The 23,934-nt window shown below is 51.6% G+C and overlaps 1 protein-coding gene across 10 annotated transcripts in view; it reads left to right on the top strand.

The window, feature by feature from the left end:
• TNIP1 (TNFAIP3 interacting protein 1) overlaps positions 1-23,934 on the top strand; it is a 45,150-nt gene that overhangs the window by 5,050 nt on the left and 16,166 nt on the right. For 7 of the 10 annotated variants that reach the window (XM_024750187.1, XM_024750158.1, XM_024750141.1 and 4 more), the window contains 6 exons: positions 10,130-10,301; positions 11,477-11,611; positions 13,079-13,164; positions 14,843-14,923; positions 17,575-17,766; positions 22,511-22,605. In XM_024750187.1, the coding sequence (XP_024605955.1) occupies positions 10,166-10,301; positions 11,477-11,611; positions 13,079-13,164; positions 14,843-14,923; positions 17,575-17,766; positions 22,511-22,605 (725 nt within the window). In that variant the 5' untranslated portion in view covers positions 10,130-10,165. The remainder of the gene's footprint in view (positions 1-10,129; positions 10,302-11,476; positions 11,612-13,078; positions 13,165-14,842; positions 14,924-17,574; positions 17,767-22,510; positions 22,606-23,934) is intronic. The other 3 variants (XM_024750166.1, XM_024750150.1, XM_024750173.1) reach the window with 2 other exon arrangements.

Here is a 23,934-nt window from a genome sequence, read left to right as displayed (position 1 = left end):
CTCTACAGCTTTATTATAAACATATACATCTGTAAACAATATTTAGTATTGTTTTGTTTGTTTTAAAATGTTATTTAAATGCCATCATGCTGCCTGTGTTCTGCAACTTGCTTGTTTCGCTTAGTGTTTTATCTGTGAGATTCATCCTTGTTTGTGTCTCTAGCGGGTGCCTATTTGTTTTGCACAGCTGTATAGTATTAGCATTCCCTGGTGTGAACTGGCGTCGGTGTCTTTATTCATTTTCTTCTTCATTAGGTTGTTTCCAGCCTTTGCTATTAAAATAGGACATCTCCGGCTTTTATCTGGGTAGTCTTGCCCCCAGAAGCTCTCTTCCTAACCACCGTGGCTCCTGTTGGGATAGTCTACAGAGTGTTCCCAGTTGGTCCTCACAGCATTTCCATAGGGGGAAGAAACCAGGAAAGTGAGGACTGCTCAGGGTCACTTGGTGAGGGAGCAGAACCAGGAGTTGAACCCATTAAACCCTCTTTACACCATATTTGGTATGAGGGGAATTCTCAAAAGTTGTCATCTTCCCCCTTGGAGGAGGGAGTTACAGGGCTGGAGAAAGCCTTTGTTGGATAAACCAGCTTTGGGCATTTTGGGGTCAGGTAGACAGGAGGACAGTCGAGTCTCCCTTTTTTTTTTTTTTTTTTTGCGGTACGCGGGCCTCTCACTGTTGTGGCCTCTTCCCGTTGCGGAGCACAGGCTCCGGACGCGCAGGCTCAGAGGCCATGGCTCACGGGCCCAGCCGCTCTGCGGCATGTGGGATCCTCCCAGACCGGGGCATGCACCCGTGTCCCCTGCATCGGCAGGCGGACTCTCAACCACTGCGCCCCCAGGGAAGCCCTCCCTTCCCTTTTGTCCCAAGGTTGGGCCTAGTGCTCTTTGTCCCTGTGGCTGATAGTGGATGTGCTCCTCCTAGGTTAAGAGAGTCACAGCTGCTAGGAGGGAAGCCGGGCTTCTCGGCACAGAGTATTTGTACCTGTGGATCCCAGGAACTGTGAGGAGGCGAAAGAAAGCGGGCCGGGGTTGCTTGGGCTGCCTTCTCAGCCCTTCTTAGGGGGCTGTTGGCAGTGGGGAGTACAGGCTGGGGACTGATGATCCGGTGGGGCTGTTCTCCTTTGTCCCTTGGGAACCGTGCCACCTTGAGCCCAGCTCTGCACCTGTTTTGACTCGGCTTCCTCTCCAGCAAAACAGGTATAAGTCCCCGTGTGAGGGCCCACAGGCAATGGGTGGGAAGCTTCGCTCTTGTTTCCAGCACCAAAGTCCGGTGCTTTTCTTCCCGCCTTTGTCGCCTCAAGCCCATCCCTGACCTTCCTGAAGCCAGATTCTTTCTGGCGGTTCCAGGTTGAAGCTCTCCTTTACAGTTGCCAGGTCTCCATCTACCACATTCCTTGACTAGAAAACTTGTCCCTGGGCTTTCCCTCCTTATTTATGATTCAGTCCTTATAGCCTGTCTGTCCACGTGAAGCAGATTCATAATAAGGAGGCTCTCATCCCTGCCCGCAGCCCTCCAGCCTCATTTGCTGCCAGAACAATAGCCCTTTCCTCTTGTTCTGGCCCCGTCAAGCCACTTAAAAACAAACAAAAAATTAAACTCTTCCTTTAAAAGTGTTACAAAATAACATGTATTCATTAGAGAAAAAACTCAAGCAATACCAAACGTAAAAAATGAACGTTGTGTTCTTTTCTCCTCCTTCTCTCCAACCTGTATTTTAAAATTAATTTAAAAAATAGAACAGGACTAGATTCCATTGTAAAGAGTTAAAAAACTAGGTTAAAAAAAGTTTCTTTTGATTACAGTCCCCTAGCCCAAGTCCTTCTCTAGATCTGTCTCCTAGCAGCCGTTCGGTGTGTATCTTTCCAGACCTTTATCTGTGCACATTTAAGATTTTATACATATATGTATACATACACACACACACACACACACACACAGATATGCACACGTAGTTGTGTGATGTTTAATAAATAGTATCCTATTATACATATAAATTTATACTTTGCTTTTTTCCTTAACAATTTTTTTCTTAATAAATAAATATTTATTTATTTATTTTTGGCTGCGTTGGGTCTTAGTTGCTGCGTGTGGGCTTTCTCTGGTTGTGGCGAGCGGGGGCTACTCTTCATTGTGGTGTGCGGCCTTCTCATTGCAGTGGCTTCCCTTGTCATGGAGCACGGGCTCTAGGTGCACGGAATTCAGTAGTTGTGGCACACGGGCTCAGTTGCTCCGCGGCATGTGGGATCTTCCCGGACCAGCGCTTGAACCCGTGTCCCCTGCATTGGCAGGCAGATTCTTAACCACTGTGCCACCAGGGAAGTCCCATTAACAATATTTTATGGGCACCTTTCTGTCATTGCAAAGCAGTCTGCCCCATTCTTTTTGATGGCTGTATAAGTAGTACATTGAATGAATGCACCGTAGTTTATTAAACTAGTCCCCACTTGATGAACATTCAGGGCATTTTTGCTGTTACAAAGTGTGTGGCAGTGCACATCTTTGTCCAGTCTCTGTGTATAGTGACACAGAGATTCCTAGCTTACTTAAATAGGCGATTACCCAGTCAGTTACCTCTGACCCTTTAGATAGTTGAAACCTCCTCAAGCATACTTTTCTACAAAAGAACTTTCTTCTCAGCCAATCAGGCATACAAGCCTGATTGTTGACGTCATTGAGAAAGGACATTCTTTAGTGTGGGCAGCCAGCTATAGGAAAAGCAAATGTCCACAAGGCGACATCAGTAGAAACATAATACCTGAAAGGGTGGAGGTGAAACTTGCTCTCTTTGGTCAGGCAAACCACACCTGGAGTGTTGTGTCCAGTTTCAAAGCCAGCTGCAGATAGGGTGGGGGTGGAGGGTTGAGCGGATGGATGCGGAGGGGTCTGGAAGCCAGTCCCTACAAAGGGCGATGGAGGGAACAAGGGCTAAACTGCTTTGAGAGAATGCTGCAGGTTCCATCTCTCCTCAGGGCTGAGATGGAGAAGAGGGTCATCTTGTTCCTTATTCTAGGGAACCCCAGGAAGCAGAGCAAGGGTCAGTGGACGCAGAACTGGGAGTAGCCTAACTACAGCCAATGCTGGCTGCCCAGGGGAGGCTCCTGGAGGAGGAAGTTGGTCTGGGTCACTAAAGATGGTCAACCAGAGTCCCCTGGCTCCCCTGGGGACCAGATAAGCACAGGACCGAATTTCCCCTGAGCTTCCTTTCATCCTGAGAGTCTAAGCCTTGTTGACTGCTGGCAATCAAGGGCAGACTGGTACCTGAGGCAAAGTTAGCAACACATAGAGGTAGGGACCTAGAACCTGGGGCATGTTCCTGGTAGTGGGACAACAGGCAGGACTGGTGTCCTCCCCCTGAGGCACAGAGCCCTGTGCCCCTCAGTCAGTGCAGGCCAGTGGAAAGGGCACCGATGTTGAAGTCTGATAGATCAAGGTTGGATTCTTTGTTCTGCCACTAACCGGCTGTGTGTCCTTAGGCAAGTGACTTAACCTCTCTGAGTCTGCTTCCTCATCTGAAAAATAGAGATTATGCCATCTAGCCGAGAGGATTGGTTTTCTTGCTGGAAAACAGGGATAAGAATTTTTACCTCTGTGTGGTGAGAAGAAAATGAGGTAATAATGTTGGTAATGATGCCAGCCTAGTGCCTGGCATATGGTAGCATACAACTGTCAGGCCCTCTCCCAGCTTTAGTTAGATGCTCTTTGGTCGACTTTTGCAGCGTTTCCAGCCAGCTGATGGCCCTGGTCCTCCCCACTGTCCCTAGGCTGATAGTGTAGAGCCTGGGTCTTGGAGGCTAAGTGGGGGCAGTGGGGCTCCCTCTGTGGGTGAGTCAGTGGAGGGGAGGAGGGGAAGAAGGACACAGAGACGTGTGCCATGTTTGAAGGACACAGTTCTCGGGCTGAGCTGGAGAGCCTGGGTGCAGGCCAGAGAGGAGGGCAGGACCTGGGGAAAGGCTGCAGACATCATCCAGGGGTTTCTCACTGCTCTTGGGGAGGCGACAGCACCCCTGATAGCACTGCAGGAGGATCGATGAGGCAGGGAAATCTGCTTGGGCATTGGGAGGGATTGGAGCTGGGGAGAGCAGGCTTTTCAAGGTCAGAAGGTTTTAGAAAGGGATGACAATAAATTGCAAGTTCTGGAAAGTTAGAACTAGAAGGGGCCTTAAAGTTTGTCTAGTCTTCCCCCTTTTGTTGTATTATTGCTATTGTTGCTAACCTCTCCTTTTAGAAAACTGAGGCTGGGTGATGGAAGATATTTGCCTTGGTGTACGTTGACTAGATCCTACGATTCCTGAGCCCCACCCGTTCCTCATATTACACCCCATGCCTGCAGCCTCTTTATTACTGAGTTGGTTGGAAAGACTGATTAAATCTTTGGCTCCTCACTGGGGAGGATGCTAAGGCGGGCTCCCTGGGTACAAACCATCTAAATAGGTGCTGTCTCTCTGCTGACAGCCATCAAGAGGGCACTGCCTGCTCTTTGATGGATGGACCTGGAGCCCCAGTTTCCCTGATTGTGAAGTGGGTGAGGAGGACTGGAGGTCATCACGAAGTGTAGATGTGGACAGATTTTTGCTTTAGTTTGCGAGGTGCTTTCATGATGCCTCACTTCCTGTTAGCCCTTGGGGGACTTGCAAGATATTCCCATTTGCAATTGAGGAAAATGAGACTCAGATGATTCCTAATCTTTCATGAGCATTGCCTTGGTCCATGGGCTTCTTGTAGCTTCAGCTTCACCAGCTATGGTGTTGTCCCAGTGTCCCTGCTTAACAGTTATTTGCAGTTCACAGAAATTAAGTGGATGCCATAACCAATCAGCTGGGCACAGTTATGGGGCTGCCTCAACCTTTTAGTAAGAACCTACTGAGTGCCAGGTACTTAGTGAGGTACTATTATTATTATTGTTTAGGAAATCTTATTACAAAATGAATACATTTCTTTGTTAAATAAACAATTGGGAAGTAGAAAGTGAGAACTCCCTTCCAATTATACATATATTATTTCATTTAACTTCCTTAATCTGACCTGCAGTGGATTCTATTATTATTCCTGTTTTGCAGATGAGGTAGCTGAGGCTCAGAAAAGGTGAGGGGCTGGTCCAGTATCACACAGCCTGCAGGGGTGGGCAGAGCTGAGCTGGACCGGGGGAGGCAGGCGCAGGTGAGGCCCCAGGTGCAGTGTGTAAGGAGGGCTCCCGCTCAGGGTCTCTTGCGTGCACTTGGGCGCCCCCTTTTGTTTTGCACCCTGCGTGCCTCACCTGCTTACCCCCAGATCCCACCCTACTGGGCCCCTTTCTTCCTGACTCCAAGGCTGTTTTATCTCCAGTGTGCTGGGTCCCGTCTCTTTCCTTGCCTTGTGGCTGGCTCCCAAGCCAAGGCTTGGGTCTCCATGGATCCTTAGGCCAGTTTTAAGTCATCAGCCAGTTTCTCTGTGGTCCAGGCTCCTCCCTGTGCCTGTGAGGGAACTGAGGTACAGAGAGTGGACAGCTTGCCCATGCCCATCAGAGCGGGCAAGAGGGTAGACATCAGGACCTCTGATTTCCTGTCCTGTGCCTTCCTCCTGAAGATCCCTTCCCTTCACCGCGCTGTCACCCCCACCCACCAGCATCCCTGCCAGCCCCTGCCTTTGCCTGGGGATGAGGCTGCTGGCCACCGTGACCTCCCAACTCCCAGTACCAGAGATCTACTCAGGAGTTTTCCTCTGGTCCAGGGAGAACTTCACTTCCCCCAGAGCTGCAGCGTCTCACTGACCTCAGGCTGCAGCCAGTGCCCAGTGGCATTAGATCAGACTAAGTTCCCAAGTGTGGTCCTCAGTTTCCTCATCTGTCGAACAGACATCAGCCATGCCTTCTTTCCAAGGCTGTTGTGACAGGAAAACAATGCTTGGGAAACTCTAGGTAGTTTGCAAATGTTACTGGCTATGCGAATTCATATCATTCATTCATACCTAGGAGCCCCTACTTCTGGCACCAGCACATGGCTGATCACAAGGCAGCTTCTGATGGGCTGAAGCATTTCAGTGCAGAAGCTGGAATGTAAATTTAATTCTGAATCTAGCCTTTTTCAACCATCATCATCCTCTTGGGTGGAGGTTGTGATTTGGGCCCACGTTCCCACCCCCCATCCCCTTAGCTGCTCACCTGTCGTCCTGTCCCTCCGGCTCTTCCTCTTTTTTTGGGCTGGTGGCTCCTTCAGTTTCAACAGGATCACCTCCGTCGTTTCACTCTGTGGTCGCTGCCTGGCCTGCCATCTCTCTGGGCCCTTTTTTGCCCCTAAATCGGGACTTTCTGGTTCCAGCGGGCACCCCCAGGCCTCTCAGGGTGGGCTGTGGGATCCCACCCCCCTGCCCTGAGCCAAGATCTTGTCTTGGAAGAAGGTCTGAGCTGGCTGCCTCTTCCCCACCGACGGTTTCTGTTTTTGGAAGGCAGGTTGGTGTCCACTGCTGGCGGGTCACCTGATCTGTAGCTTTAAATTTAAAGGAACCAGGCTCAGGTGGGTATGGAGTCCAGGCCAGACGTGGCAAGAATGTGGATGGGGCCTCTGCTCTGCAGTGGGATTGCAGCACAGGAGCAGAAATGGAGGGGGGGGGGCACTGGCAGACTGGAGAGAGAGCAGGCACCTTCCAGCTCCATCCTGATGTTTTGTGTGACGTTGGTCTTCCTGCTCTGGGGCCTGACTGCTGCCCTCACACCATGAGGGAGGGTCAGATGAGCTCATGCCCCAGATGCCTAGGCGCTGAGCTCCCGTACTGCCCCATGCAAGGCGTGTGGGTGGTCAGCGCCTCCTTCCCCTGTCCACACCCACTCGTGCGGTCTGTGACAGAGGGGAAATGTGCTGTCAGCCAGGGAGGCAGGACAGTGATGCGGCCCCGCATTCCGAGACCCCTGGGGCGCCTGGTAACGGGCTTGGCCTTGTTGCCCTTGGAGATTCCTGTCCAGCTCTGTCATCCTGGGAAAGAGTCCCCTCTCCAGGAAAGGCCTAAAAACCATACAGACCAGGAGGAGAGTTCCCATCTGCCCGGCGGTCATCCTGGAACTGCCGCTGACCATCTGGGCATGAGGTCAGCAGGACGTGGAAATTCCCCATTCCTGTCTTTGTGTTTCTTTCCTCCAGAAGTCCAGACCCTCCCTTGGGCAGCTCCTCTGATCTCCAGAGAGGACTTTCTCACAGTAGACTGTTTGGTCTGGGCTCCCTCTGCCTGTAGCCTGTTTCTCCCCCTGCCCCCCAGCTGCCCAGGCTGGAGTCAGGAGAATAGCCCTGCCTGCCCCTCCGCTGCTTCCCGCGAATCCGCTTCCCTGTTGGCTCCCCAGTGCATAGGGAGAGCATGTGTGGTTTGGAGGACGTGGAGGTGGGGTTTCAATTCCTGTATCCTGTATCCTGCTCTGTCGCTTGGCCTTACATCTGAGCATCTCTGAGAGATCTTGGCTGTGCCAGCCTCGATTCTAGAAGTATATATATATGGCTGTCCAGGTGCTTCTGGTCCGTGGATCACGGTTAGGCTCTCAGGATGTTTGCACATGGCCTGTCAGGAGGCAGGCGTAGGGTCAAGGGTTCCTCTGGCCCTTTCTGTCTCTCTGTTCTGATTAGAGGTTTATTGGGGCTCTATTCTGGACCACTCTGAAGATACCCTGATAGACCAGGTGATCTCGGCCCCTGCTCTCGTGGAGCTTCTAATCTATTGGGCAAGCCAGATGTGGAGTAAAAACATTCCCAAATCATCACATAATGTCAGCTGTGAGTTCCATGTAGGGTGAGTGTGGAGTGGTGAGCAGGAACCCGGACACCTGCTGTCACTTATCACCAAAGGTGGCTACGGCCTCTCCGGCTCTTGGTCTCCCCATCTGTGAACTCCATTCAGCTCTTAATCACGGCTCACCTCCCAAGTGCCAGGCCTGTGCTGGCAACAGAGCTGAGGAGAGCCTGCCCCTGCCTCCAGGAGGTTCTCAGTCAGATGCACATAGGCTTACCCCAGTCATATATATTCCATACTGGGCGTAAGGGCTTGCTGGAGAGGCACACAGGAGAAAGGGGAGCATAGAGAAAGGACGCCCCCAACGTCTACCAACATTTCAAGCTCCTTGCTAAATGCTAGTCATTGTGTCAAGTGCCTTACCCACACTGTCTTTTAATTCAGTGACCACTTCAAAGCTTTATTGCTCTGCTGGGTAACATTGACCTTTCAAGTTAAAAATAAGTCCCCCCTAAGCTGGCTGGTGACTTTTGTGTTGGGTGTGTGGGCAGCTGTCCTTTGCCTCTGTGGGGCTCAGCAGGGCATGGGTGCCTCTCAAGTGTGTGTTTCTCTTTTTCATTAGTCTTTGGGGGAAAGGTCCCTCTCACCAGAATTTTGTTTTTCCTCCTGGCTCATGGCATCCCATGGTAATGTGGACCCTCTGGGCAAAATCCTTGTTTATCTCTTGTGCTGCAAGGCAGGGGAAACAGCCCAGAAGGTACCCACGTTACCCTACAAATAGGCTTGAACTTGCATTTTGCCCGTCTGGCCTGAGTCTTGGCAGCTGTGTGAGGATAGCAGGTGATTAGCTCGGCTTTCTTAGGTGGAACTGGATTTTCATCTTGGCCCTCACTTGCTGGCTGTGTAATCCTGGCTGAGTTACTTAACTTCACCAAGCCTCCATTATAAAGTGAGGATAATTTACTATGTATTTTGGGGTTGTTGTGCAGTTTGACTGAGGTAATGCATCTGAAGGGCTTAATGCAGTGCCTGGCAAGTAGGTTAATGAATGGTGGCTGTTATTATTAGTCCCTTTTTACTCTTTTCTTGCAGTGAGCACTTGTGGGTGCTCAAAGGGCCTTTGAGAACTCGTGACTGAAATCGTTTTGGCCCTGGGGGTGGTGATCTTGGGAGGGAGGTTTCGGGGCCCCAAGTCCTTCTGAAGTCCCCGGTGGAGGCCTTTGGAGCTCTTTCGTGGTTAGTAAGCTCTTTGTAGGGCTGGAGGCTGAATCAGTTTTTCAGCCTCAGGGCCTTTGCACTTACTGTTCCCTCTGCCTGAAATATTATTCCCCCAGATATCAGCATGGCTAGTTCCCTCACCTCCTTCTATAAAGTCCCTGCCTCAAACTTCCTGCTTAATTTTTGTCCGTAGATGTTTTTATCACCCCTAATACTATGTTCATCTCTCTCACTATGTATCTACTTGTCTACCTCCATCACTAGAATATAAGCTCCAAGAAGGATTTTTGTCTATTTTGTTTGCTGATAATTACCTAGCACCTAGACTAGCACCCAGCACAGAACAGATGCTCAATAAATAATTGTGGAATGAATGAATGCAAGAAAGAAGTTTCTCTGCTAAGTCACAGAACTCGGATTCTGAAATCACTTTGCACAGTGGTTTCAAATGAAATAAAGCTGGTGAAATTGAACAGAGTAATGCAGAGCACTTGCTGCACAAGTAGATGGTGCTTTGATGGAAAATCCATCTGTTCATTAGAACTGGAAGGAGGAGGTTGACAGTGTCAATTCATATAGTAAATATTAGTCAGGGGGTTTTCTTCTTGTTCTTTCTTTTAAAAAAGGTAGTGCACATATAAATGGAAATTCAGATTGGATTGACTTGCTTATCCCTTTGGGCACAAACATTTCATTTTAAAGATCACTGATTTAGTGTAAGACTTTCATTTCCCCTCCTCCAACAGGGGAAGGGACTGCCCACAATCCCACAGTGAGTTAATAGCTGGACTATTTATTCATTTGATAAGTGTTTATTGGGCATTCCTGTCACAGCTAACACCATGCTGGGTGCTGCGGATGCAGTGATGCAGGGTCCCCTTCTTCTGGACCCTGTCAACAGGACATGAGCTCAAGTGTTTTGACTCCAAGGCCAGTGCTCTTCCTTGTACTCCACGTTGCACCTCACAGTTGACTGCTGTTCCAGATGAACCGGTGGTACAGTGAGGCTGCTGAAAGAAACTGATGCCACTCTTAGGTTACATTAATAGAGGCAAAGTTTCCAGATCAAAGGAGGTGACTCTTCTGCTCTGCTGTACTGTGGCCAGGCAGTCTGAAGTGCTGTGTTCTCTTCTGGGTTATGGTGACTGCCTTCTGGGGCACTGATTGACTAGGATGCCTCAGTGGCTTGGCCAGCCCCCTGACATACTGCTGTTGTCCTTACAGCCAGGCGGGCACCACGGCAGGGGCTGAGCCACCATCATGGAAGGGAGAGGACCATACCGGATCTACGACCCTGGGGGCGGCGTACCTCTGGGCGAGGTGTCCGCAGCTTTTGAGCGCCTAGTGGAGGAGAATTCCAGACTGAAGGAAAAAATGCAAGGGATAAAGATGTTAGGTAAAGCAGACCCTGCACTCTGCCTGCAAGCCTCCCCCCTGCAGCCTGCAGTGCCAGCTGGTATATGCTTCTGCCCAAGTCATCCCTCTCCCTCCTGCCCCACAGCTGTGTCTTTGTGTACTCCTGTAGCATGGTGGCAGTATTCCCAGCCCTGAGTCCCTAGCACCCCAGAACCATGATGACAAGACTCAGAATACCTTGAGGGACTGAGAAGGAGGCCTGGGGTGGCAGAGAGGGAGCTGGCAGGCCCAGTTAGCAGACAGGGAAACAGAATGGCCCATCTTCCAGAAGCACCAGAAATGGGGAGAGCTGGCATCACCAGGGCAACCAGGGTACGGTCCCCAAGTGTTAGAGCAGGGAGCTGAGCTTGGCTTGAAGCAAGGCGGGAGGAGGCCCCTTGGTTTCTCTGTTCCTGGCTTTTCCTCAAGCTGTTGCCACTGCCCAGAACAAGCCTGCTTAGCTCCACATGACTGACTGGTCCCCATCTGTCAGTACCCAGCTCAGATGCCGTCTTTTCCTCCATGAGAGGCTTTCATTGATTTCCCCATCCAGAGGGGACTCTCTTTCCTCCAAACTCCTCCTTTGCCTTGCTGCCGCCTTCTCTGGGCTTAGGCTTTGGGGGTGAACACAGCTCCCGATTTTCCAAATGCTTTCTCCTTGCTTGGCAGATCTCTCCTTGGAATGACAGATTTGGGGAGGAGGGATGGAGTTTCCCTGTCTCCACTTACAAAAGAAGGCAAAAGAGGCCCAGAGGGGTGGTTGATGTTATGGAGGGTCTCCTCCCTTCAGGCAGTCCCTGACTGCAGGCCGTAGGCTGTGGGTAGCCCCCCGGGACCATGATGGTGGGCCTAAAAGAGCCCCTGGCTTTGTGGAGTCCCCAGCCAGGTGTGGTGGGAGTGAGGCAAGAAGAGGGTGCCAGGGACCAGGAGTTTGTTCTAGATTCCCCTCTGTTCCTTTTCCCCTGGTTGCAGGGCTCTTCCTCATCAGGCATCTTTCTCCTTGTGGGCTAGAATGACGTGTGTCCCACTCAGCCCACAAGGTGATGCAGGGAGTGAAACCCAGGGCCTGCAGCTCCAGAACCCAGGTAGAAGGAGGCTTAGAGGCTAGGGATGGGAGAACGAGCGTACTGAACTGAGTAATTCCTTTTATTCCTCCTTCCCCCATTGTCTCCCCAGGGGAGCTTTTGGAAGAGTCCCAGATGGAAGCGTCCAGGCTGCGGCAGAAGGCAGAAGAGCTGGTCAAGGACAGTGAGCTGCTCCCACCGCCGTCTCCCTCTTTGGCCTCCTTCGACCACCTGGCTGAGCTCACAGGTACAAGAGGAGCCCAGGTGGTCCTCTGCCTTGCCCGTACTCCTTACTTTCTAATCCCTTAACAGTGGACTCCCTTCTTAATCAGAAATCCACCTCTCCTTCATTTATCCTTAGGCCGCAGGCCATCCTCCCAGTCATGTTCTGGCTATAGAATCCCCCAGAAGGTCAGATTTGGAAAGGACTTCAAAATAACCTTGTCCAAAGATAGCTGGTGACTCAGCAGTCCTGAGGCCCTGGCAGACATTAGAAATGGATCACAACAATCCACTGCACCCAGGATGTGGACTCAGGATCTTTATCAGCGTAACTTATTCAGCAGATATTTAATGAGCAGCTACTGTGTGCCCGGCATCATGCTCCAGGCAGCCACTTTGGGTCACTAGAGTTGGCATCTGAGTCAGAAGCTCTCTGGTCTGGCCCCCCTCCTTCCATTTTACAGGTGAGGAAGCTGAGGCTTGTGGAAGAACTAGATTTGCCTGTCAGCCTGCTGCAGTGTCTTTCAGCTGTTCCGGACTGGGGCATGAACCCACATCCCCTGCATCGGCAGGTGGACTTTGAACCACTGCGCCACCAGGGAAGCCCCATATGCTACCTATTAAAGGAAAGCGTTGACTATGACTTAGGGTTAAAGTCCTGTGTGTGATCACCATGCATTCCCCTGGCATGTCTCCAAGTCCAGGACAAGGTCTGGGTCTAGGGAGGAAAAGGTGTCCCCCGACATGGGGCTTAGATGCCTCCTGCTGCAGCCCCACCTTACAGTCTCAGCCCATGCCAGTGTGCCAACCTTCCATTTGGCTGCTGGCTATATTTAGTGAATGGACACATGGAGGAAAGTGATGCTCACAGAGTCCACTGTTCTGCAGGCAATGGATGTTTCCAGCTTCCACTTGTCCATTCAGTAGCGCTTTCTGAGTCCTGGATGGGTGCCGGGCCTATCCCTAGAGGGAGCCGTGCAACTCCCCTCAAGGGGCCCCCTGTGGCCAGAGTGCCAAGAATTCGGGGAAGGAGAGCTAAGTTTGAGTCCTGGTTCTGTCTGCAGTTGCCAACTGTGTGACCGTGGGCCAGTTGGTGACCTTTCCATGCCTCAGTTTTCTTACCTTTAAAATGGGGACACAGAGCCGTCTTGAGAATTGGCTGAGATAATAAATATAAAAACACTTTGTTAATTGTAAATTGTCATCCTTGTCATCATTGAGGCCGGTCCAGGGTAGCAAGGAGCAGTGGCCACCTTGGGATTTTCCCAGCAAATCCAGGGAAGATGATCTCTCTGCCCAGGTTCTACCCCGTCATTCCAGAGCCAGTCGTTCTCCCAGGCTACCGGGCCCTGCTGGGACCACCTCCCATTTTCCCAGACTCGTGTAGGGAACTCTGTCTGAGAACTTTCCTGGCCAAGGCTGTCCTTAAGGGGGCAGCATCTGGACTTTTCCCCTTTCCCTGCTGCTCACCCATGTTTTCTCAATTCTCCAGGAAAGGATGCAGATGTTCCAGCAACCCCCGCTGACCCTGCACAACCCAGCGACAAGCCAGAGCCAGTCCCCAAACCTCCAGCAAGTGTAAGTTGCCTTTGGAGTCATGGCTGAAAGTTGCCTGGATTTCAAGGTCCCAGTGGCAGAACGGCAAGAGAGAGGTTTGGGGTCAGGAAACCTGGGTTCTGACTTGCTGGGTGATGTTGGCAAGTTGATCTCAATCTCTCTGGGGCCTCGGTTTACCCATTTTCAAATGAAGGTCAGAGTTAAATCTTACCAGGAAGACCCTGATATGTACAAGGAGTTCCTCCCATTTGCATAATGTTAAGCATGTATCGACTGCGTGGTGCTCAGAAAGTAGGCGGATGTGACAGCGAACTCACCTTCTCAGCAGGGGCTCAGAAACTGTCTTCTGTACATTTGCCTTGAGAAGTTTTGCTTGGTATCCTAGGACTGGAAGGGACCCAGGTGGTCGTATCATATATTTTTATTTTAAAATTTTAAAAAATATTTATTTATTTATTTATATTTGGCTGCATCTGGTCTTAGTTGCAGCATGCAGGCTCTTTCATTGGGGTGCGCGGGCTTCTCTCTAGCTGTGATGCGTGGGCTCTGTAGGTGGCACGCACGCGCGCATGGGGCCTTAGTTGCCCTGTGTCGTGTGGGATCTTAGTTCCCCAACCAGGGATTGAACCTGCGTCCCCTGCATTGGAAGGCAGATTCTCAACCACTGGACTACCAGGGAAGTCCCAGTCATATCAGTTAGAGTCTCCATCCCACAGATCAGATCAGATCCAGAGAGAGAAGAACATTTTGTGAGGTCATGCAGACAGCTGAGGAAACGTAGAGGTGAAAGGGAAACTGTCTAGGGTGGCGCCGAGATCCAAAGCTGGGCCCTTGGTGGCCGTGGGGCTTCTGCTGTTCGACCATGTTTAACAGCAATCCCAGAGCCAGTTGCTGGTCCAGAGGGACCATCGGCCCATCCTCTGGTGGCACAACCAGTACCTTCTACTTGGAGTGGCTGGGTGATGTGGGGGAGACTGGAGTCCTTGGCCTCCCTGGATTTAGGTGTGTCCTGAAAAAGTCTCTCCAAATTTGTGGATGTCTTGTTGGGACTTGTCCCAGATCAGTCCACTCCCCTGGGATCTCTGGGGCTGGGTTGGCAAGGCTGGCACAAGACCACCATGGCTGTGGCCACACTAACTGTTGTCTGTGTTCTCCAGGTGACCAGTCAGAGACACCTAGGCCCAGGAGACAGCTCTGGTGCCATAGCAGGAATGTTAGATTTGCAGTCCTTGGAATGCAGTCCTACTTTTGCATTTATTAATGATATGCCTTCAGTTTCCTCATCTGACAAATGGGGATATAACCTTCTGACCACTCCATGGGTTGCTTTGAGAAAAAATGGAGTTCATGAAAACATTTTAAAAGTGCAAAGCCATTAAGAAAGATACGATCCTAAAGTGCTAGCGGTTTAAAGTCAGCTAGTCCAGTATCCCTGTTTTACAGATGAGGAAACTGGCCATAGAGGGATGTGACCTTGAGTCACACAGTGGGTTACGGGCTGACTTGCTGGGATTCATTCCTGCTTCATGGTCTGTGAGCTCATCCTGGGCCAGCTCTCCTCCTTCCCAGAGGACTTGGACGTGAGAAGGGGTTTCCTCCTTCCATTCTCTGACCCTGCTGTACTCTCAGCCATGGGGCCCCAGAGGACGGGTGAGGTGTTTTTCTCTCAGGCAGCCCCTGACCCCCTTTTTCTGCACAGAGCACTTCCTCTGAATTTGAAGTGGTCCCTGCTGAGGGGCATTCTTCACCAGAGAGCGGTGGCCACACCAGAAATACCATGGTGAGTGGACGGCAGGTCCCTGGGCATATCCCCCGTCTCCTCTCTGTTTCAGTCACCTGGCCCCGCGTGAGAGGCACAGGACCCGCTTATATCCCCTGGGCACCCCGGAGTCACTAGGGATACGCTTGAGGGGCCAGCACCAGGGGGTGCTTCTCGCTCACATATGCAAATCCGTGGCTGGTGACTTCCGTGTGAGCCACACAAGCACCCGACCATTGTGAAAGCCCGGGCACATTGCCAGTCCCGCTGGCCTCCACCAAGCGCTGGGCACCTCCGCAGGCTCTGACTCAGCCTTTGGGCCTGTGGGCTCGTAGCCTGGGTAGAAAGGGTCAGAGAAACCCAGAGCAGCTTGAGGCAGATGTGGCCCTTCTGTGCAGGCTCTTGGCTGCTCCCAGGCTCCCCTTTGGGGCATGCAGGTAGGAGGTTAAACCTTGCACTTACACGTACACACGCGCACGCATGCGTGCGCGCACACACACACTCCCCTCCAGCTCTGGGGTGTCCACCTGGCGTCCCCATTCTCTACTTTACCCTACTTGCTGCCTTTATTCCAACTATGTTGCCCTGTTCTCTCTTAAAATGGCAGACTTATTGGAGAACCACTGAGAAAGGTGTGGAACGTTGTTCAAAAGTCTTCAAGTCCTGCCCTCTCCTCCTCCTTCCTCCTTCCTCCTTCCTCACTTTGAGATTTTTTGATTGTTATATAGGCAATAAGTGGTATAACCCTTCCCTGACACCTTGGTCTCCACTGCCTCATTCTACCAAGGATTTGGGGCACAGATGTTGCTCTTTGCATATGAAGTGAATGGCTTTGGGAAGTGGTAACTGGGACGTGGAGGGAAGTGAGACAGGAAACTGCTGGTTTCCATTATAAACCTTGTAAAACAATTTGACTTTTTAAGCTACAAATAGTTGATTAAAGTGTTAAAATTTTAAGTTAAAAGCCAAAAAATTAGTGAAAATATAATTAAATTAAAAATATTGAATTAACAAGGCCAAAAAAACACGTTACTCTTTAGTTCACTGATTGCATCTTGTGTCTGTCAGTCCCCAGCGCAAGGTCCTCATCATGTTGTCATGCAGCTTACACTAGCATGCCTTCAGTGATGAGGGGCTGCTCTGAGTATCAGAAACCTTCTGTGTTTTGTCCCCTGGGAACTTCTGTCCCCTTGTCCTGTTCTATCCCCAAGGGCTCTGAAAAGCTGGCCAAGGAGGCAAGACCCCCCTGCTCAGAAAGCATTTCACTCTATGACCTCAGCCTTCACCTCGTTAATAGGTTCCTCCTTAGCCCCACCATGTGCCTAGTCTGTGCTGAGCAAAGACAAGACAGCCTCCCTGCTTTCTGGGAGCTTGTAGGCCAGTCGGAGAAGTCAGGGTCATGAAACAATTCACCAGCCTTCGACAGAGCACCGTTCACCACCTCATATCCTGTGTGGGAAGAGGCAGTGGGGGAATGAAGACAGAACTGAAGAGCCTCTGATAGAAGAAGGTGCTAAGAGTGTTATGGAGGCATTCACTGGACGGCACGCTGTGGCTGTCAGGGCGTTTCCACTGCTGCAGAGTTCAGATGAGGGAAGTGGCCATAGATGGAGAGGCAGGAAGCCCACGTTCCAGTCCTGGCTCTGCCACTGGCTCACTGGGCAACTTTGAGCAGCCTCCTTCTCCCCGAAGCTTCGTTTTCAAACTGGAACCCTGAGGCTCCCTGTAACTCTGATGGCCTGCGACTGCCATAAGTGGTAGGGGAGGCCTGCTAGAGCAGCTGAAACACGGGGGTGCTGGCAAGGATGAACAGAGGGGACACCATAGGAATGAAGCCCGAAGAGGCGTGGGGCCTGATGGGTGGGGTCTCAGGCAGGGGAAGAGGGGGACTCGGACGCCTGGCAGGGGCTTGATGCAGTCAGCTGTCAGCTACCCCTGTGGGTCCTTGGACGTGGTGTTCGCATAGCTAAGGCATTGTCTTTGCCAAGAGTGTTCTAGACAGAGGAAAGAGAGAGAAAGAGAGAGACAGGGAGTGATAGATTCTGAGATTGGGCTATATTGCCCACGGTTTGCTTCCTATCTCAAATCTCTGCTAGATTGGGATTCTTTGAACTATCTATGATTCCTAATGTGTTTTGAGTCTTGGGTCCTCTGAAAAGTTGTTGAATGCTTGGACCACTTCCAAGAAGACACATGTATAGACATAATAGTCAGACAGTTTTGATGTCTGCTGGTCAAGCCTTCCTAAGCTGAAGAAGCAGTGCTGTGTATTGAGTGATACCCCTTTCCTGGGCTTGCTGCTTTCGTGTGTCATTTCACTCGCATAAGAACCCTATGGGGTAGAAGAGAAGAAAAGGGATGTGTACACGTAGTAGATGAGGATTCTGAGGCCCTGTGGACGAGTGATTTACCCACAGGCACTCAGCAAGGCCCAACGTGTGGGAGGAAGGTGGCTCCAGCACTGGTAAGCCAGCCAGTGGCCTGGGAGTCCCGGGTCCTGCCCTGTGAGTCAGCCCCAGACAGGGAACCTGCATAACTGGAGAATGTCCCTCGGCTGAGCTGGGATCAGAGGGGGAAACTGAATCATGAGGAAGGGGGAAGCGGAGGGAGAAAGGCGGGCGGCACCTACTCAGACTGTGGTGAAGAGCGGCCCGCGTCCCCTCCCCCGCCAGGAGCTGGGCCCCCTGCCCCCCGAGGACGGCCACCTGATGCTGCACCTGCGGCGCCTGGGGACCACCCTGAGCGTGTGCGCCGAGGAGCCTGACCACAGCCAGCTCTTCACGCACCTGGGCCGCATGGCCCTCGAGTTCAACCGGCTGGCTTCCAAGGTGCACAAGAACGAGCAGCGCACCTCCATCCTGCAGGTGAGGCCGGGCCCAGGGAAGGTGGCCTGGGGTCTGCCATGTGGTTCCCCCCTGCTTCCTCCAGCTCTTCTGGCGAGTCCAGGGTACCACGGGGGCTTCCGAGGGTGAGGATGGGGACCCGACTTGGGCTTCTTGTTCAAGGCAGTGAGCAGGGTAAGGAAGTTGTGAGGAGGGCCGCGGAAGAGGCAGGAAACCGGGAAATAACGGTGTGGGTGATGCAGATTTCATGGTTGGGGTTACTCTCGAGGCTGGGGATGTGGTAGGTTGGCAGCAGCCTTGCCTTTGTTCTTCACATACAGGTGGGGAAAGGGAGGGGACAGAGGCCGGCCCCTTGTATGTTACTGTCCCTGCCCCCTGAGTCAGGACCATCATTATCCACACTTCACAGGTGGGGCCACAGTCCTTGAGAGGTGATTTTTTTTTTTTTTTGCCTAAGGCCCCCCAGTTAGTAGATGGTGCAGCTGAGATTTGAACCTTGGTCTGTGGTATTCCAAAGTCCATGCTCTTAACTCCCATCCCAACCTGCCTCCCCAGTGGAGGAGGCTTCCTTTTATAACTCTTCCTGTGCTGTGGGAATGAAGTCAGATTTCCTTCCTAGGCCAGGCCAGGCCTTGGAACCATATGGTCCTTGGCCAGTAGACTCTTTATTGCTCTCTTACCTTAGGCAAGTGACTTATCCTCTCGGTCCCTCACTGTCCCCATTCGTAACATGGGGCTGGAAATTCCTCTCTCGTGGAATTGCTCTGAGTATTAAATGAAGCCCCTTGTACAGTCTAGAACATAGTAAGTGCTCAAAAAGTGGTCACTGTTAAGATTTTATGGTGATGGCTCATCCACACTGGGCAGGGGATCTGAGCCTTGAGGGCTTGGGGGTAGGGAAGGATTCACAGATGGTGAAACTGAGGCTCCGAGAAAACCTGCTCAGGACCTGAGTATCTGTCACCTTAGTGACAGAGCTGTAACTCCAAGCCTTCCTCCTTCCTAGACCCTCCTCTGGGCCAGTCACCGCCCTGTTGTCTCACTCATGTCAGCAAACATTCAAGTGCCCAGTTGACGGATGAGGTGCTGGGGTGTCCACTGTGTGCAGCTTTGGGAAGGGCCTGGGTTGACAAAAGCAGGAGGGGCGTCCAGGCTGGAGACAGGTGTGAGGAGAGATGGGGGGAGCAGAGGATTCCCACCCTGACCTTGGGTGAGGGGCCACACTGGGAGGCTGGAGGAGTGATTGGAGCCTGGAGGGCCAGGCCGAGGGAGACCGCCTTCAGGTGTCAGCAAGGCCCAGAGATGTCAAGTGTCAAGGCTGAGCCACTGGGGAGGCGAACCTGGTGCGTTGCTTGGTGCGTTGCTTGTGGTGGGATCACTTTGAGTGTCAACTTTTCAGCTTTGTTGTTGTTTTAAATTAATTAAATAATTTTTGGCTGCATTGGGTCTTCGTTGCTGCGTGCGGGCTTTTCTCTGGTTGCAGAGAGCAGGGGTTACTCTTCGTTGCAGTGGTTTCTCTTGTTGCGGAGCACAGGCTCTAGGCGTGTGTGCGTGGACTTCAGTAGTTGTGGCTCGCGGGCTCTAGAGCGCAGGCTCAGTAGTTGTGGTGCACGGGCTTAGTTGCTCCGCGGCATGTGGGATCTTCCCGGACCAGGGCTCAAACCCGTGTCCCCTGCATTGGCAGGCGGATTCTTAACCACTGCGCCACCAGGGGAGTCCCAACTTTTAAGCTTTGAAATAAGGATTGATACTGGGCCTCATAAAAGGGGTCCTGCCAACCCTTGTTATTTAAAAAACAATTTTTTTATTGACGTATAGTTGATTTACAATGTTGTGTTAGTTTTAGGTATGCAGCACAGTGATTCAGTTTTATATATAAATACATATACACACATACGCAAATATTCTTTTTCAGATTTTGTTGTTGTTGTTGGGCTGTGCTGCGCGGTGTGCGGGATCTTAGTTCTCTGACCAGGGATTGAACCCGTGCCCCCTGCAGTGGAAGCACGGAGTCTTAACCACTGAACCACCAGGGAAGTGCCCCCACTGTTATTTTTTTTTTTTCCGGCACGCGGGCCTCTCACTGTTGCGGCTCCTCCCGTCGCGGAGCACAGGCTCCGGACGCGCAGGCTCAGCGGCCACAGCTCACGGGCCCAGCCGCTCCGCGGCATGTGGGATCTTCCCGGACTGGGGCACAAACCCGTGTCCCCTGCATCGGCAGGTGGACTCTCAAGCACTGCGCCACCAGGGAAGCCCCCCACTGTTATTTTTTATCAGGCTCTTGTTTCCTTCTTAACTCTTATCATAGTTTGTAGTAATTTTATTAATTGGTTTCTTTATTTTGTGTTTGGTTTTTTCCCTTGTGTTCCTTGCTAGAATGTAGGCCTCACAAGAGGGGCAGGTACCTTGTCGGTCATATTCACCACTGCATCCCAGTGTCTGGCACTTCATAGGTGCCGAATGTACATTTGATGAATGAACAAATGAATGAATGAACTAATGAACTCACACATGAGCTCTATTAACCCCTTTGATGGAAGGTGATGACTTTTGTGACGACCTCTCTCCGTCTGCTTTGTGCCCAGAGCGTTTGCCTCTTGCCTAGAAGGACAGCACATGAGGCCTTGTCCTGATCTTCCCTTAGAGACCACAGCAGGACGTTCTGTTCCCTGGAGGCCCCACTCAGGGCTGTTGCATCCTGGGTATTTGCCCAGCCTGTGAGTGGAGGTAGATTAATCTGGTTCCTCCTCATTCATTCACTGATTTGTTTCTTGGTTCACTCAGCATTTCCAAGGCCAGGTATGGCATGAGGCCTCTGCTGGGCATTGCAGCCAGTCATAATGGTTTTCTATTCCTCCGTATCTGACCACTCACCAGTTCCAGGCTGTGTTCTCCATCCAGCCTTCTCAAGTCTTTCCTGGGTTGGTCAGAAAGGGCTCGGTTTTGCTGTGGAAACAAACAACTCTGAAATCTCCCTGGATAACATGAAAGTTTTCCCTCATATTCTGTGTGGCAGGGGCTTGTTTCTACTCCACAATCACATTGCGGCCCCAGCCGTCTTGTGCCCTTTGGCAGCGATAGGGAAAAAGAGACCAGAGAATTGTGCCTGAGCCAGCTCAGAAGTGGCACTTGTCACTACCACTCACCTTTCATTGGCCAGAACTGGTCACATGGTCACAGCAAGTCTGGGAAATGGACATGGAAGGGAGCAGGTAGAAGGTCTGGTGAGTATCGCTCACTGTCTCTGCCCTCAGCCCAGCTCACAGCCTGCCACCTCCCTTCTCTGCTCTTTCATCACAGGCGAAAGAGGTACCATTTAGGATCTGCCAGATGATATTTAATCCCCTTGGTGATTCCCAAGAGCTGTACAACCTCATGCACATTATTTCACCTGCACTAGCCTACGTTTTTTTTTTTTTTTTTTTGGCCACACCGTGCAACTTGCGGGGTCTTAGTTCCCTGACGGAGGATTGAACCCAGGGCCTCGGCAGTGGAAGCATCGAGTCCTAACCACTGGGCTGCTAGGGAATTCCCTAGCCTACATTTAAAATAGAGATGAGTTACGTAGCTTTGGGGAAGCTGTGAGGCTCCACCGAGGTGGTGAGTGGAAGAGCACCTGGCCATTTACAGGTCATGGGTTAGGTGCTCACTATGGATCTGTTGAGAGATTGAGTCGCTTAGTACTGACCTGGTGCATCACCCTTACTAGTGAGAACCTCCCTTCCCTCCATCTGTGAGGCCCTGAGTCTGGCTTCCCATCTTCCATGACCCCTCCACCTTGCAGCACTTCAAGCACATGTCCTCAAAGGTTACCAAGCGCCTGGCAGCTCACGAGGCACGTGCACTCCCCCAGTCTCATTTGTCCTCATAGCAGCCCTATAAAGGAGGCAGGGGAGGAGCAGTCGCCCCACTTTGTAGGTGGGGGAACTAACTGTGTCTCAGAAGTGAGGGAATCCTGAGCCACACTGGGAATTGGTGAGGTCTTGACCCGATGCCCTGTCTTCTGACTTGCCGGCTGACACCCTTGCTCCGTGGCTGCCTTGAGTACTCTCCAGATTGCCTAAGCTCTAGGCGTACTACGACTCAGGTCCATTCAGCCAATCAGTCCTGCATTCCTTCAACAAAGTGTCGAGCTGAGCTGGGCCCTGGGCTGAGGATCCCGCAGTGGACAAGAGAGCGGCAAGAGGATCCCAGCCGTCTGGGAATTCATGGACTAGTCGGGTGGGGGGGACATTAAGAAAGTAACGACACTGATGGTTCTTTAGCTGTAATTGTCAGAGGTGCCAGGAAGGTTGAGAGCAGGGGACTGTGAGTGAGGATAATGGAGGTGACCTAACTCACCTGAGATGTGGGAGTCAGGGAGGACTTCTCGGAGGAGGTGACGTTTAGGCTAAGACTTGAAGCAGGAGTAGAAGTCAGCCAGGGGAAGGCTGGTGGGGAAGAGCATTCTAGGCTGTGGGAACAGCAGTGAAGGAGGAGGAGGGATGGTGCTCTCTGCCTTGGAGGAACAGAAGGCGCTGTGGCTGATTCTTGGTCCGGCGTCCTCATGGCTGGCTCCTGAGGGAGAGGATGCAGAGAGGAGCCTGGGTGAGCCTTGTGGCTTGGCTCCTGCTATCCCAAGAGGTCTTGGTTGAGGCCATTGCAAAGGGGATACTGTGTCAGGACCTGGTGTGGCTATAGTGCCCCTCCCGCCCCCTAGCATCAACCTGTATTTGGGGTGCACCCCTTCCCTTACCTTGCCCGCATCTCCCTCTCTGCCCTGCAGACCCTGTGTGAGCAGCTTCGGAAGGAGAATGAGGCCCTGAAGGCCAAGCTGGACAAGGGCCTGGAACAGCGGGATCAGGCTGCTGAGAGGCTCCGGTAAGTCCAGGCTCCTCAGAGGAAGGGTGAGGAGTCGGATGGGCAGGAGGAAGACGGTGGTGCATGGCACTGATTTCCGGGCTGAGTGCTCTGAGGCCTGTGCCCAGAGCCCTGCTTTGGATGTCACGTCTCTTGGTCCTTCTCCTTGGGTGTTTCCTCTCTGGTCCTTTTAATACCTTGGGGAGTGTTTGTGTATAAAGTGCCTTGAGAGCTTCAGAAGAAGGTCTGTACAAAGTGTACTCCTTCCTTGGGAGCTTACCCCCTCTGCCTGTTGACAGCAGCTAGCTGGTTGTTGGAGAGAGGGCTCTGGACTTTGCTGCCCCCTGCTGGTCACCATCCTGACCTGCTCTGTTTCCCGAGAACAGTCAGGAGTTGCTCACCTGGGCTATACTAGTGGGTCTCAGACTTAACTGTGCATCAGAATCACTGAGGGTCAGGAAAGGCATTGCAAGTTGACACTCCCGTGCTGAGATTCTGATTCATTGGGTCTGGGGTGAGACCTAGGCATCTGCATTTTCCAGTAGGCCTCTGTGAATATGATGTAGGTAGACCCAGGATCACACCTGAGAGGCACTGATCTTGACTGTCAGAGCTTGAAGGGCCCTTTGAGATCATGTGGGCCAAACCCCTCACCCTGCAGAGGGAAACTGAGGTCCAGGGAGAGGCCTGTGAGGCCCAGAGGGAGTCAGGTGTGACTGCTGATCCACTGTGTCGTTTTGAATCAGCATGTATTTATTGACTTCTGGATGGCCAAGCAGTTGGAGTTTTATAGCCATAATGACTCCATCCATGGATCCAAAAACCCAGGCTGGAGGAAAGAGCCATGATTAGAAGGTGAGGATGCAAGTCCCCACTGTGTGACCTTGGGAAAGCCAGTTTACTTCTCTGTTTTCCTATTATCACATGGAAACCAGCTGGCAAATAGAATACAAAGAAATAGTTTCCATATCTCAGTCATACCTGAGTCCACATCACCATTTTTCTTATGTCCTGTATCACCCACCTTATTATTTACTTAAGAATTTCATTTGCATCATGTTTTTGCTTAAGATTATTATAATGAAAACTTACACTAGAGTAACTGGAAAACAGCATGACCTGGAATAAATAGAAGATACCTCCAATAATGAACACAACAAAAACGGAAGGATGTTAATTCGTTTTGGCGAATTGCCCGCTCAAGGCTCTGAGGCTGAAGGCTGCTCTTCCTCTGTTAACACGGGAGACTAGCAAGCACTAGAGAGGCACTCAGGACCTACCAGCACCAAACTGAGACTTTCCCCGTGCTCTGCACAGGACGTCTGAGGATAATTGGAAAGGGTGGAATTT

This window comes from Neophocaena asiaeorientalis, unplaced genomic scaffold, assembly GCF_003031525.2.
Source record: "Neophocaena asiaeorientalis asiaeorientalis breed wild unplaced genomic scaffold, Neophocaena_asiaeorientalis_V1.1 scaffold548, whole genome shotgun sequence".
NCBI lineage: Eukaryota > Metazoa > Chordata > Mammalia > Artiodactyla > Phocoenidae > Neophocaena > Neophocaena asiaeorientalis.
The sequence above is the reverse complement of the archived record's forward strand: the minus strand, read 5'-3'. Positions and strand labels throughout refer to the sequence as shown.